The following is a 14,141-nucleotide window of genomic DNA, read 5'->3' as shown; positions in this document are numbered from 1 at the left end:
GTACGTGACACGTTAAGGTCATGTTATATAAAAAATATTTTATAGTAAATAAGTGGAAAGTTAAATCATTGGATTTTTTACCATCAACTGAGTAATTGGATGGCATGGCTAGCTTGGATTTACAGAAATGTAGAGATGGTAAATGGCAATACTTCATGAAAAAACCTTAAAAAAAAATTTGAAAGTTCTATAATAAATGACAGGAGTAGTTAGATGTAGATGAAGAGCAGTTAATGTTATTCCATCATATAAATCTCAGCCATTGATGTCAGAGATTCTGACTGAACCTATAAATAACAAATATTAATGGGTCAATTACAATATAAATCCTATAAGTTGGTAAAATTTACGAATTAAATTAAAATTTTATATTTTAGTTAGCAAACTAAAGTCAAATAAAAATATTTTTTGCTCTCATTTTTTTTTTTACTCGCACGATCCATTTTAATAGTCCACAAAACTTGACTAATCCCCGCTCGCCGGTAAAGAGGCTGGTCCAGGAAAATTTGCGTCGCGGAGAATCGAACCAATAGTCTAAACCATGAAAATTAATTCTGTAGGTACTCTTTGCCACTAAGCTGCACTGTTCGGTTATTTTGCTTTGATTTTGCTTTGGAGAATAAGAAACTAAATTATGTTGCCAAATTTGATCTAATAATTCAAACTAAACGTACAAATAGCTAATTATTTTTAATGAGTTTTTACTTTTAAATTAGGATTAGTGATATTTAAGATAAAGAAAAAACTCAAGGTTTGAATTAATAGTGATATGTATAAAAGGACAAAATTTTATTAACATGTCATTATAATTTAATGAAAAAATAAAAATTAACTGAAGAATTCTTCTAAAAAAAACCTGAAGAGCTATTTATTTTTTGAGGGATGGCAAATTCATTCACATAAAGGTACAACTATCAACATTGAACAAACCATACTAAGGAAGATGGAACATAAGCTGGCTAATGCAGACAATATAACAAAAAAGCTACTAAAAACATCACATAAAAAGCTAATTAAGTAGCTACATTCTCCTTGTTATTACCATAAATCTCACTTTTTATAAATGGATTAGCAAACTAACCAATTTGCTTTGGATGAGGAGGACTAGGAGGAGAATGCCTAGGAATATATGGATTCAGAGGAGTTCCATGCTCAATGGGTCCAGGTTTTATGGAAGCCTTTGAACTTGGAACCGGATCTATAGGATGGTAATCGTCAAGATCCAAGCTGTGAGCGTCGCGATTCTTGTCAGTGCTGTGATTATAGCTATTCTCCTGCAAATTATAAGAAAAGACAAAATCCATCATGCCAGGGTTATCTTGAACAGCTTAAATTTTTTACATTGTAAAATTTTGAACAGCTTATGTAGTACTTTCTGGCATATTTTGAGTATTTTTGTTGCCATCAATTATAGAGCACCTACCTTGAGTTTCCTGCTCATTATCATTCTGCTGCTTCCGTCAGTCATGGCCATATCTGGAATAACATAGTGTCAAGATACTCATTAGAAGAGGAGAAGAAGAATAAAAATGTTCCGTTCCATTCTCGCCTGAACTAATAACAAGCATCATTGCATAAAAAACTTTTGGCTATCTGCCAATTGGAATTCCTCAAGCCACAAATTATGAAATGTTGTGAATTATCTTCAATATTATCTGTATCAGAATTGAAAACAGGGGATTTTTACCAAGAGCAGATACAGCCATTTGGCTAGTCAGTTGAAATTAAGCAATCAATTAAGGGTTAATTAGTAGTAAGTAGTTATAACTGAAGGTCTTATGAACAAGGACATCACATATAATTGAAGGTCGGTCCCCTTAGTATTAAGTTAGCTATTTGCATACTACAGAACTCGTAAAAATGCATTATATGCAAGATAACAAAGAACTGTGATGGTCTCTTTCACTAGCTGTTTAGCAATAAAATGCTTGTTAATAAAATCCTTTCTTATTAATTTATAGTTTGATAAAAACTTTATGAAGTTCCAAAAACATGACCAAACGTTTGTATATGAACAATTGCATCCTGAAATGTATGGTGGAAGAATTCAAAGCTAAAGGGGCTGCATGTGAACATTTATACACAGTGGACGACAGAAAGAAGCCAAATACATTTAAGGCATAGAAAAACATTTCTATAAAAAAGGCAGAAATTAAACACAATTCATCAATGCATCTACTTTCCTTTCATGATCTAAACCCAAATAAGTAAAAAGCATGTTCTAAGAGAAACTGTAAATCTTTGCATGTGTGAGAAAACAAAGAAAAAAGCAGTTTCAGACCCAACAATCCAACTCATAATAAGAATACTCGATCATAAGATCCTTAAAAAACAATAAATATTTTCCTATATATGATGTTTGGCCGACATAAGAAACAAATACAGTTAAACTGATGTCCTTATATGGCAGCAGTACAAAACACAAGACCCACAAGTATACAACTGTTGGGAATTACTACTACTTACCAGAAATTGATATGGCGGTTGTAACACAAGAGAAGTTGAGGAAAATTAAAGCTGTCCCAACCAGTAAGTACGAAACCCAGATTCCAGAAACCTTCATAATGCGAAAATTACACACACCAAACTTTCTCCTCCAACACCAATTGCAGAAAAAAAAAAAGTGTCCAAAAAGAAATATTCCTTTAACCCCTTTTTGAGCAATTGAGATTAACCCATGAGATATTTGATCCAGGGAAAAAAAACCAGAAAAATAGAAAATCACTTGCCTACTGTCGTCAGTAAAATAGAGAGAAGAACAAAGTTTACCAGAGAATCGGTGGAGATAAGGGGAAATTTAAAGGGCCATATCTATGCAATGTATAGAAGTGCATTGTCTTTAATGTGGTGAGTGAATAATAAACGATAGCATGTGGCTATCATTGTCTTACACTGCTGGGTAGAGTAAATTGGGTTTGTGTTGTCTAGTGCGCAGCAGAAACAATGGGGAATGAATAAGAGACTTTAATGCTGAATCTTGAAAGACTCTGCCTGTGCTGGAATGCGAGCCACTCGGCACGTCTATAGTTAAAAGATAAAAACATTGGCGCCAACTGCCAAGCACTTTTTTTCATTGCCACCGAGTCGAGTAAATTTAACCGGAGTAAGAATCATAAACCAAGGCATAACTCATATGGTAGAGAAAAGAAAAGATTGGGTTTTGATCCCCACCACCTCTAAGTTGTAAACTTATTTCGTTTACAGCACAAAATAAATATTTTCCTTCCCCCCCCCCCCACCCCCCTTTTTCTTCCTCATTTCCCTCTCTTTTTTTAAGGCTGCCTAAAAGTTCCAATCAGGGATCGCATGCTCCTGAAAGAATGCAAAAATGGCTTCTTCGATTAGATCTAAAATCATTCTGATTAACGGCAAAACAATGAGTGAGTGTGGTCATGTGAAAGAAAATTTGATATTTGATTGTTCCTCGCTCTGATTACAAGAAAATCTAAGATACGTGGAAAAATGGCTACCCTAAATTTTATGTTGACACCGTGAAAATGGGCAATGTCGTCGTGCTTCTGCCACGGGCTAGATTCATTAAATTCAAGGCTTACAGAACGTTGGTCTACGGGCCAAGAAACCCAAAATACAGATTCGCTGCTTTTTCCTAGGATGAAACCATACCTATCACATTTTTCTTTTAATCATCACGGGTCCTTTCCAATTTCCAAATCATAAAATGATTTCTTGAAACCAAGATATGAAATATATAATCCACTTTTTTGATAATCTTGTATTTTTATTTTTGTTACTACAAAAAATAAAATCAAAAACCAGAAACAGCTGCAATAACAGACGTGCCCTGCCCTAACAACTGGTTATCTAGCTTCTGCTTGGAAGCATCAGCATAAAATGCTCAGTGCTTTATGGTTAACCCTCACAAGCAAAGGGAGGGGAATCACATAAGAGCTAGAAGGCTGCTCGTTCCCAGACCATACTCACTTGGATGAAGTTTTAGTCCATTCCCTCAGGTCAAACATTTATATGAAGACATACAGGAACTCGGGAAGCATAGAAAATAAGATGCATGGCAATTAGTCATAAAAACTAGTAGTAATAAGAAAAAACCTAGAGATTCTTAGTAAAAATCCAAAGCACAATTACTGGTCAAATATTAAATAACTAAATATGGATAAAAAATTTCTTAATCCAGGATTACATAACTAATGGAAAACAAAAAAGAAGAGTTTCTCCATATCATGCTTCAGGCAAAGACCTTGAGCAATGCGTATGTAACTGTTCCGTTCTTTGACGTTTAGCGATACTGGAAATACAAGACAAACAACAATTAGTTCCTCCATTAAACAAATAGATTCAGAGATATCAATCACACATTTGAACATTTAGTTCCAATTTGCTCGCTACTTTTAGAATTTTGAGATAGGTGTCTCAAAAGCAAAGGAGCTCAACAGGTTTATTTTAGCATTAAAGAAACTCATTGACAAAGAAATCTTGGTATCTAGTCACTAACATCGTCGATAAGACAAGTGAGTCCAAAAAATAAACAATTAAAAAGGTGATGTCTTACCTTGATGAATCCAATTTCCTTAGCATTGCTGCGAAAGCACTGCCTGCAGCACATCAGTCCATACTTCCTGATCAATCCATGAGGGTTTCCACATACCCGGCTGCAAAAGGTAACAAAGGTGCCAAAAATGAATTTGGCATACAAAACCACAAGGATCTTAGTGTTATGACAGATAATAGAATACAGAAACATATAAATATAAAACGGACTACATGTGGAGAAATATGCATACATGCACAAAGGACAGAAGCCAGGAAAAACAATTCAAAACAAGTAAACGCTTAAACTCAAGCAAACATGTCTCAAGCTTCGTTCCAGTTAAACCTATCTTATCGCTTCCAATAATCATTGCTCAATAGCCTTCGAATTTAGTAAAAGTTCTTTATTGCCAAAAACAAACTAAGTTAATATCGATTACGCTAAGTCGAACAGGACCGAGCAATTGTTAAACTTAAAAAAGAGCTCTCTAAACAAAACCTTAAGCAGAAAAGGTGAAATCTACAAACAGAGAAGCAAACTAAATCAGAGACCTGATATGAACTAATTAAAACCACAGGGATATAGATTCAAAGAGCACAATGATCGATGAAGTGCAAGTAATAAGACGACATACCAAGTACGAGAGCCGGGACCGTAGTTCTTAGGATGAGAGTTCCACACGTTTGAATGACCCATCTCCTCGATCGCAACTGATCGCGTTGCTGCGCGCCGCTTTCTGAAGCTTGGAATAGCTGAAAACCCTAAATGTTAATTTTTGCAGAATAGTGAGCGGTGAATTTTTTTATTTATAGGTCTAGGTAGTGGTAGAGTCACGTTATAGCCGTTTGTGAACCCAAAACGCAGCGTGTCGATTAGCTGAGCATGCATTTTTTTAATATTGTAAAAGAAGCGTTGATGGGTTTGGGCCGGGGACCGAACATAGTTTCAGAAAGTCACTGAAGGTCACGGCCCAAAAGCTTGACGTCGGTTGACAGTTTAGTCGCAGGTTATCACTCATCAGGTACTACAATAGCTTTAATTTTTCTTTCTTAGTACAAAATTTATTAATTTTAGGTATTTTTTAAAATAATTTTAGGGATATTTTATAGTTGGATAACCCAAATCTTTATAATTGATCCTCCTCAATAATTGACAAATAAGTGGCAGTGCTCCCAAGTTGTAGCACCGAACTCTCTTATTAGCTCCAAATCCATGGTCAATGTGGTCACATGGCGGCTTTGACTGTCAGGGGACAACAAATTTCCAATAAGGTGATATTAGTCTAATTTTAAAAAATTGAATATGATTTTAGTCAATAAATGGGATTGTGATATCTTGATCAACGACAAAAAAATAAAAATAGTTAATGGCATTAATCAAAATCAAATGACGTAGACCTTCCAACAGCAACTTATAATTTCAACTGTAACAATGATCCTAACCAAATAAACTGCTATCAATGAAGTGAACAGAGAGAGAGAGAGAGAGAGCGAAATAGTAACTAATCAGCCTACGAGTAATTTTCCATATTACTGCTATAATTTCAGATTTTTTTTTTTTTTTTTTTTTTGAGGATCGCAGAAAGAGAATTCCGACCATATTCATAATCAAATAATAATTTTCATTCCAAAATAATTCAATTAGAAAAAGAAAAATTACTTTGCGAATCATAGTTAACATTAATGATAAGACATTATTGGCATAAGAGTATCAAAGATAAATAACGAATAATGAACTTGAATCAATGGTAATCATTGCTTTTAGATAACTTGAGTCCAGTTAAATTAACCCAAGAAAATGAATTCATTATTTGTCGCTATAATTAGGCTGCAGTCTGAATTCTGAATTTTGAAATCAATTTGACATAAATAGGTTTTGAAGTGAGTAAAAGCTTAAAAAAAAATACTAATCCTCCCCTCTATTCCATGTGATATGATGGGGGAAGGAAAGGAGTTCCAACTGAATGCACATATATAGATCTACAAACACAATTCCTGGCTTAGAACATATAAAGTAGCACACAGGTGATGCGATATAGCACATAGATCAGATCACATAAACCACAAAAAGCAGTTTATTCCATTGGAGATAAAACACAAGGACAAGGAGAGAGATACATCCATCTAAATGGGGAAGATGATATGTACAAACGGCTAACTTGAAATGAAAATAAGACAATCTCACATCTACAGAGTCCTCCTTGCTCTTTTATTATCAATTGATATCCATATCTCATTCATTTCAAATGAAATAGAGGACTAAAGTCCTCCCATGTGAAATGATCAATAGCTGCGGCCAAAATATGGACTGCACCTAGCCCAGCTAAAGCAATTCCAGAAGGATCTCTTCTTGCCATTCCCTGAGAGTTTAGCATTTTCAGTTTCATTTCTTCTCAGCATCTCCCACATAACACGCACATCCTCATATTCACAAGCCCTGACATCATGTCGCAGCTTGAGTAGCCCTGTTTTTAACCATTCAAACATTAGGTCCAGAACAATTTTTAAAATGGAAAAACAAGTAGATAATGACATATGCAGAAAAATCAATCCCTAATATCAATGGACTAACTTTGCTGGTAATCTGAGCTACTCAATTACCCATTTATGCTCAAGGAACCACATAATTCTCCCAAAGAAAAAATTATTACTGTTAGGTTTGCTTAATTCATCAACTATAATGTCTAATCAAATCCTGTAGGCCTCACTGTTGCTAACCAATATTATGAAACAGAAAAAGATCAGAGTGAAACATAAATGGACAACGTAGCTAGGAATTACAGAGTTCCCACCATCCAGTGTATAACAACTTCTAATTTGATGGCAAATTTTAATATTTTCTGTTTGAGAAAAAGCTCTAGAAAAATTCAAGTTGGCATAAGTACAATAGTAGCAGCCTGCGTTACGAATATCAAAGAAAAGGGAAGGGATGACTAACAAAATTCGAAATAAGGGAACAACAGATAATAATCCCAAGATTGAAAATAATTTATCTAGGTTCAGAGCCATTACTAGTTTGAATTCAACTTCGACTGATCAAAAGAAAAAACAGAGCAACATGGATCTTTTATTTGCCCTTAGCCCAAAAACATAAAATTATGAGAGGTCATAACCTCTAATCGCTCAACCGACACTTAGCTTATTGCATCAGCTTAAGAATCACCACGAACTAAAGGGAAAAAAAAAAAAAAAAAATCACTGGTTCTGCTACCCTCATAGCATAACAATAAAGTAATTATGACTCGATATAATCAAGTCATCAAATTTAACGTTTTAACAATTGAAACTAAGCTCTCGTAATTGAAAAAAAGAATCAATTTATATATTTTAATTGACAACAAGTGTTTCCCTGCAGTGAGCAATAGAACAGTGAGAAATGCAAAAATAATAGGGCACTGTCACAGCAGAGGCTGACCTGGTTTGCGAATTCCAATACGCACCACGAAGCTCTTCCAAACCCTTCGTGCAGGATGCATCATCTTATCCCACCACTCCATTATCGACCATAAAAATATTTATCCGCTGCCAGCCACTGTTTTCTCCTCCGGCGAAGAGGAGAGAGAATGAGAGAAATCCACGGACGAAGAATATATATTGCTGCACCAAAATTCAAACAATCATATAAATCTTCTATTTACGTTATATTTTATTTATAATGAAACAATCAAGAAGTAGAAACTTCGAATTCTAATATCGAATTAATTATTGAACACAGTGAGATTTAAATATTAAAGCAACAAGCCAACAGACTTGCCTACGCCTCCTCTCTCCCTCTCGTTCCTCCTCTCTGTCTCTCCCTCTTGGAACCAAATTACTGAATTATTCGCTTTATCTACGTATCTAGCTCACGCCATGATTTCTTCCAAGGAAGCCACGTGTCCATTAGGGCCGTGTCCGGATCCGATGCTTAGGTAGCACAGGTAGCGACGTTATTTGGCGAACTAATTGACGCGATGATGGATTTTTTTCTCACCACGTGGAACTAACTGATAGGATGGTACTTTTTGAGATCGTACGGCCATGTGAAGATATTATGCTATTGTGCTCTGTGGACCTCGCATGCTTCCCAACGTTTTTTTTAATCGGTCCCACGTGTTACTGTTAAAGGTTCAAGATCTTTAGATCCCACTCGCAATATAAAGCGTGCAGTCAGTTGAGCTCTATGAAAAGGAGTCTAATAAATCGTCGCGTGTAGAGGACGTGCCATGGAAAAGATAGGGTGAGTGTCATTACTAGGCAATGCTAGTGGTCACGAGAGAGAAACGTGGCAATTTAAGACGGGTTGGTCGGGGAAATTATGTCACCAACGTAAAACGCCACGCGAAGAAGTCAAATAAGAAATGAGGGACCGTTGAAGTCATCGAGGGCAGTGCAGGCCTCCACGTAGTCAATTAGGTAAGAGATCTCGATCGATTATTACGCTCGATGGTTGTTATATTATTACCAGCTGGGACCACCAATTTGAGGTCAAGAAAGGAGGTCCGTTAACCCTTTTTTTTATTTGGCCTTGTTGTCGGATTTGTTTACCTTTGCTCCCCTAGGTTAATTTCTTTTTTAATAGGACTTGAATAGCAATTAGGTCAATTTATAACCTTCAACACAAACAAACTCATAGTCAATGTTCGGGTTTTGAGTTTTTAAATCTATGAAATTTGTTCGTAGAATCAAAAATATGAATTTTTTTGTTTAGAATCTCTGGAACGAAATTGTTGATAGAATGCTATTTTTTTTCCGTCCCAAAATATAAATAGTCAAAAATTGAATAAGTAATTAATTCTCTTAAATTATAACAAAATTAATAATAATTTGACCAAATAATCATTTATCTCAAAACTAATTTGAGAAAATAATTATTATATTAAATGTAAATAAGAATAATATTGAAAAAATATAATTTATTACTCATTAACATACTCAAAACGACTTATATTTCGAACAAAATAATCATTCAAAAGAACTTATATTGTTGGGCGGAAGTACCAATCATAAAAATTTTCAAAAATCTATCAATAATAAAAATTGCAGTAAATAAAAAGTTTTGAAAAAATTCTACTCCATTTTTACCATGCCGAACAAGAAATTTGCACCAAGAAATCTATCAAAATTTAACGAAAAGGCGATCCTCAGATTAAGAAGAAAAGATTACAGATAGATAATCTCTTTCTACAATATCATTGGCTCGCTTGCCAAGTTAACAGTATACATGTGGCCAATCGTAATCTGGAAGCAAGCGGTATTGGATGTAATGCAAACGGGCATAAAAAGCTTCCTGACACTATCATTTTCATTCAATCTCATTATCAAAAAAAAAAAAAAAATAAAATATATATATATATATATATATATATATATATATATATATATATATATATATATATATATATATATATATATATATATATATATATATATATATGTTGTTGAACTAAATTATCAGAACAAGGCAAAATAATAGTAGAAAATATATTAGGATATCCAAGTGGGCAAACTTCATATCTCACTATTAACTTGATATTTATGATCCAGAGACGTTTCAAAAACTTGAAAAAGCATACCACCTGCAATTATTGAAAAATTAGGTCACTCAAACTTTAATTTGAATAGCAAGGGCATGATAACAGACAAACTATCCAAAAAGAACCGCAGTCAATTCAGAAAACTAACGAATGCTTACCTTTTCATGTTCACAATGTATTTTACCAAAAAAAAAAAAAAATTGCCCTGACACATGCACATGTATTTGTTTGCTACCAACAGCCAACCTAAGATATTTTTTTATGAGGAACAGTAAGAACCAGCAGAGTGTACCGAGTATTTGGAAAATGTTAACCAAAAAAGACAACAGAGATAGGCCGGAATATCCAGACATTTTGAAGTCAATACTTGGAAGATGATGGCTGCAGCCGGAATATCTAGTCAAAATGTGTTTCATGGCTATACTTGGAAGATGAGGGAATTGCAGACTGGCTGCCCATGTAAAGAGCAGTTCACAATTTACAGTGACCAATGCAAAATATCAGTAAAAACTAGAATAAAATAGAATGTGCTTGCACATAGACAATTGTTTATCATTCCTAGAGAAGGGGAAAAAAAAACATTTTGGCTTAGAAAATGATGATCTAAGTGTCAAGGTAGCTGCTAACTGCTAAGCACTTGAGAAAGCAATTGTTTAATTTTTTTTTTCCAAAAAAAAAAAGAACAGAATTAGCGACAAAGGCACCCTTACAGCGAAAACCCATAGAAAATCCCTCATCAATTTCTCTTAAGAATTATGAGTCGTGTTACATTTGTCTGAAGCAATAATTCTCAAACTGCAGCTTATAATCAACCCATTTAAACAATAACCAGTATGCAAAAAGTTCTGACAATTTCCCGCTGTTATGAAAGGAGGAGGAAAGAACACACTCAAAGGCATTACATGCTAGCAACACAATCTTTATCGAAAGCAGACAATGCTAACATAATTATGAAAGGAACCAGAATCCATGTAACTCAGAACTCGTCCCTGGTCTGCAGTCAATCTGCATCCCAGTTCCAAATCTGAACAGCAAATATCATGTCAACTAATTGTCTAAAAGCTAAAAGTGTACTTCCCAGCAACAATCAGAAATTTAACGTTAACAGCTGATCTAGTACCGGCAAGATGGTCAAAATTGTTTCATCCCTTTCTTCAAGTATGGATTTGAAGTCAAGATCGTCACATCAGCTGGTGCTCACTTTTTGTAAACTGGCCATGTATGTTAAATAGATCGTCCACAAATATGAACATGTACTGTTCACCAGGGGCTGCCAATAAACATAACTCTCAATGTTAGGAAGTTATAATCAGAGATAACCTTACATAAATCTCTAGCTCAAATAAATGAGTTCTCCAAAATCTAGTTAGAAGAAAAATATACTGCCAAAACATACCTGTAGATGAACAGGAACAAATTTATACGTAAAAAAATCACAGATTGGCCAATACATAAGACCATTTCTCAATGTTGGGAGCACATCACGCTTCAATCTAGCAACAATCTCATCACTACTTTCACCTGAGTTTGACATCAATATGGTAACTTAGAAGGAAAATCCAAAATATTAAAGAACAGTTTTAAAAACCATATAGAATCATGTCGCTTCACACAAATTACATGCCATTTGACAACCAGACAGTCAACAAGCATTGGCAGATATATCTGCAGGTGGAGCCTTAGAAAAATCTATGTGATCCAATTACAGGCATTGACGCAATGAGCAGCGCTCCAATCTTCGAAATAAAAGAGAGTTAATTCATCCCAATCCAAATAGAAGCATATCAAGTGGTACAATTCCATGAGCTAATAAGGGTAAGCTAATGTCTGCATGAAGAGACTGTACAGAACTCTCTCAGTAAATGCAGAAAGCAATAACATAAGCTACTCAAGTTGTCTTTTCAAATTTTAGAAAAAAAAGAAAAAAATGCAATTCAAATTGAAATGAATAAAGCTCTGCTTACCTTGTAAAGCTGCATTGTAGGAGAAGAAAATAGTGGCATTAACAGGTCCATAAATAGCCTGTCCCATAAAAGTTTTCTTCAAGGTAGTCAACACATCACGTTTTGGCAAAGCCGTAGAAATAATATTGAACCATAGATGCTGTGATGGCCCTAAAATTAGTAAACCATACATAGCCATGCGTGCTGTCCTTATGAAGTCAAATGAACCAGATGATTGTGACAACATCTAACAACATATCAAACATAAATGGTCAGTGAACAATAAAACTGATATTGATTAGCAGTAAAATCAGCTATAAACGGTTTATATATATTACAAGCAGAAGGGAGAGAAACTTGCAGATAAAAAAAGGAGCTGGAGGTATTATAAACGAAAAGTATCATAAACCACAGATTTTCATAAACCAGTAGAATCAAAGTAGGAATAAGTTTTTACACTAACGAGGATTAATACTTTAAACTGCATATATCAATTTGAAAAGTAAGCAAGACTTGGTTGGAGAAAATGAAAGAACAGCACCATAAGCACATTAAGTTTTAAATTCTACACGTTGTACTGATAGCTATAATCAAAGACACCGTCGTATCCCAGATTATTACTGCTTCATAACTGCATAAGCAAACCTCATTCACGCCCTTGGCTAATTTTAATTACTAGTTGTTTTTGCAAAGAACCGATTCTTAATACACTAAACTATAATTCATCGTTCTTATCGCCGAACTATATACACTAAATTATAATCAGTCAATTAGTAAAGAAACCAGTCTCAGATTACAGGCAAAAAAAATGCAATTAAATGAAATCCCAACAAAAGAAAGATAGGTTTCTACCTGAGCAGTCAAGTCCGCAGCCGCGAAAATAAGAGAAGTTGTGACAGTTTTAGTCACGATTGGGCGAGAATCGAGCTTCCCCAAATACCATCCTATAAACCCAACTTTAGATTTTGAATTCAATGTCGAAAAACAATACGAGGGAAAGAGTGAATATATAGAGGGTGAGACTTTGGGGTTTCTGGATCTTATGAAATGCTGAGGAGAACGAACGCCAGTGTAGAATCTCCATTGTTGAATTGAAAGGGAGGTTTCTGTGGAAAAGCTAGTATGGAGGCAGCGTTGGCTGATATTTCTTAACAAAGAAATGCTGCTCATCACCAGAAAGGAACAGGGGATTAGGGATATTTCTTAACTTATAACAGACCACCTTTTTTTTTTTTTCCTTGGATTGTTTTTCACCGCTTTTCGACTTTCGGCGTTCGAATTGAAGATGACTGCCTCTATTTTGGCACAAAAAATTAAAATTATGACATTTTAGTTTAGTAGGTGTACGGAGACAGAACATCCACCTGGACAGGACTCTGAGGGAGGGATGGCAAAATGCCGCGAAATTGTAGAAAACGGATCTGATCTGAAATGGACGATATTTTGAATGTTTTAAGTTATTTATTTTCCGAAAATAATTTATTTTTGGATTTAAAAAATATTCTTTTAATAATTTATTTTCTGTTATTTAATTGAAAGATTGAGAATTACTTGAGATATTAAAACTTTTAATTTTTAAAATATAAAAATATTTATAATTATAAAAATCTCATATTTTAAATTTTATTATTAAATATGAAAAAATACACAAAAAAAAATGATAAATTGTGAAACATCCATGACTACTAGTGGTAATGAATGAAGAAGCTAGTAGTAGTGGACAATGATGATCAGTAATTAATGATGGTGGCTACTAGTAATTAATGAATTAAGCAGTGTGTTTATATTACAATAAAATTATAAATATGTGGAAAATATTTTTCCTCCTAAGAATGAGAAGTTTTTTTTTTAGGTATGATTTTGTTTGTTTCCTCCTAAGGCTCATTTTATTTTTGTAAAATAATTAGTAGAAAAAATATTTTTCATAATTTTCCGTTATTTAAAGCGTTCAAAAAAATAAGTCAACGGAAAATATTTTTCAGATAAAAAAAAGTCATTTTTAAAGAAAAATAACTTCTCATTTTTTGAGAAAGTAAAATATTTTGAAATTTAATTAATTGCTATCAAACAACAAATATTGAAAGAGATAATGTTTTATGAAACATTTAATTATACTACTGAATTAAAAATGTAAATGTTTTGTCTTTAATCAAAATGCTATCGCTATAAAGAGTGA

At 34.0% G+C, this 14,141-nt stretch overlaps 4 protein-coding genes across 6 annotated transcripts; all 4 read right to left on the bottom strand.

Annotated features, from left to right (window-relative positions):
• Positions 1-840: 840 nt before the first annotated feature.
• LOC105630864 (Glycosyl hydrolase family 35 protein) lies at positions 841-2,794 on the bottom strand. Its single transcript, XM_012212850.4, has 3 exons — positions 2,467-2,794; positions 1,424-1,476; positions 841-1,274 (listed from the first exon to the last, which is right to left on the bottom strand). The coding sequence occupies exons 1-3, from the start codon at positions 2,561-2,563 to the stop codon at positions 1,077-1,079; spliced, it is 348 nt and encodes a 115-aa protein (XP_012068240.1). The 5' UTR covers positions 2,564-2,794; the 3' UTR covers positions 841-1,076.
• Positions 2,795-4,054: 1,260 nt separating this feature from the next.
• Positions 4,055-5,302, bottom strand: LOC105630865 (small ribosomal subunit protein uS14z/uS14y/uS14x). Its single transcript, XM_012212851.4, has 3 exons — positions 5,142-5,302; positions 4,529-4,628; positions 4,055-4,264 (listed from the first exon to the last, which is right to left on the bottom strand). The coding sequence occupies exons 1-3, from the start codon at positions 5,201-5,203 to the stop codon at positions 4,256-4,258; spliced, it is 171 nt and encodes a 56-aa protein (XP_012068241.1). The 5' UTR covers positions 5,204-5,302; the 3' UTR covers positions 4,055-4,255.
• A 1,261-nt stretch (positions 5,303-6,563) lies between these two features.
• Positions 6,564-8,951, bottom strand: LOC105630867 (elongation factor). Of its 2 annotated transcripts, none has more exons than XM_012212853.4 (3): positions 8,257-8,951; positions 7,922-8,103; positions 6,564-6,971 (listed from the first exon to the last, which is right to left on the bottom strand). In XM_012212853.4, the coding sequence occupies exons 2-3, from the start codon at positions 8,001-8,003 to the stop codon at positions 6,790-6,792; spliced, it is 264 nt and encodes an 87-aa protein (XP_012068243.1). In that variant the 5' UTR covers positions 8,004-8,103; positions 8,257-8,951; the 3' UTR covers positions 6,564-6,789. The 2 variants fall into 2 exon arrangements, with proteins under 2 accessions (XP_012068243.1, XP_012068242.1); XM_012212852.4 differs by having other exon boundaries at positions 8,261-8,951.
• A 956-nt stretch (positions 8,952-9,907) lies between these two features.
• LOC105630868 (protein SYM1) lies at positions 9,908-13,379 on the bottom strand. 2 transcript variants are annotated; one of them, XR_002284002.3, is made up of 5 exons: positions 12,818-13,379; positions 11,987-12,212; positions 11,419-11,543; positions 11,143-11,292; positions 9,908-10,064 (listed from the first exon to the last, which is right to left on the bottom strand). XR_002284002.3 is itself a non-coding variant. In XM_012212854.4 (4 exons), exons 1-4 carry the CDS (start codon positions 13,133-13,135, stop codon positions 11,209-11,211), a joined length of 753 nt encoding a protein of 250 aa, XP_012068244.1. In that variant the 5' UTR covers positions 13,136-13,379; the 3' UTR covers positions 10,745-11,208. The 2 variants fall into 2 exon arrangements, 1 of the variants encoding a protein (XP_012068244.1); XM_012212854.4 differs by lacking the exon at positions 9,908-10,064 and having other exon boundaries at positions 10,745-11,292.
• Positions 13,380-14,141: the final 762 nt, after the last annotated feature.

This window comes from Jatropha curcas, chromosome 9, assembly GCF_041381405.1.
Source record: "Jatropha curcas cultivar XTBG-Jc1 chromosome 9, XTBG_Jcur_1.0, whole genome shotgun sequence".
In the NCBI taxonomy this organism is placed as follows: domain Eukaryota; kingdom Viridiplantae; phylum Streptophyta; class Magnoliopsida; order Malpighiales; family Euphorbiaceae; genus Jatropha; species Jatropha curcas.
The sequence above is the reverse complement of the archived record's forward strand: the minus strand, read 5'-3'. Positions and strand labels throughout refer to the sequence as shown.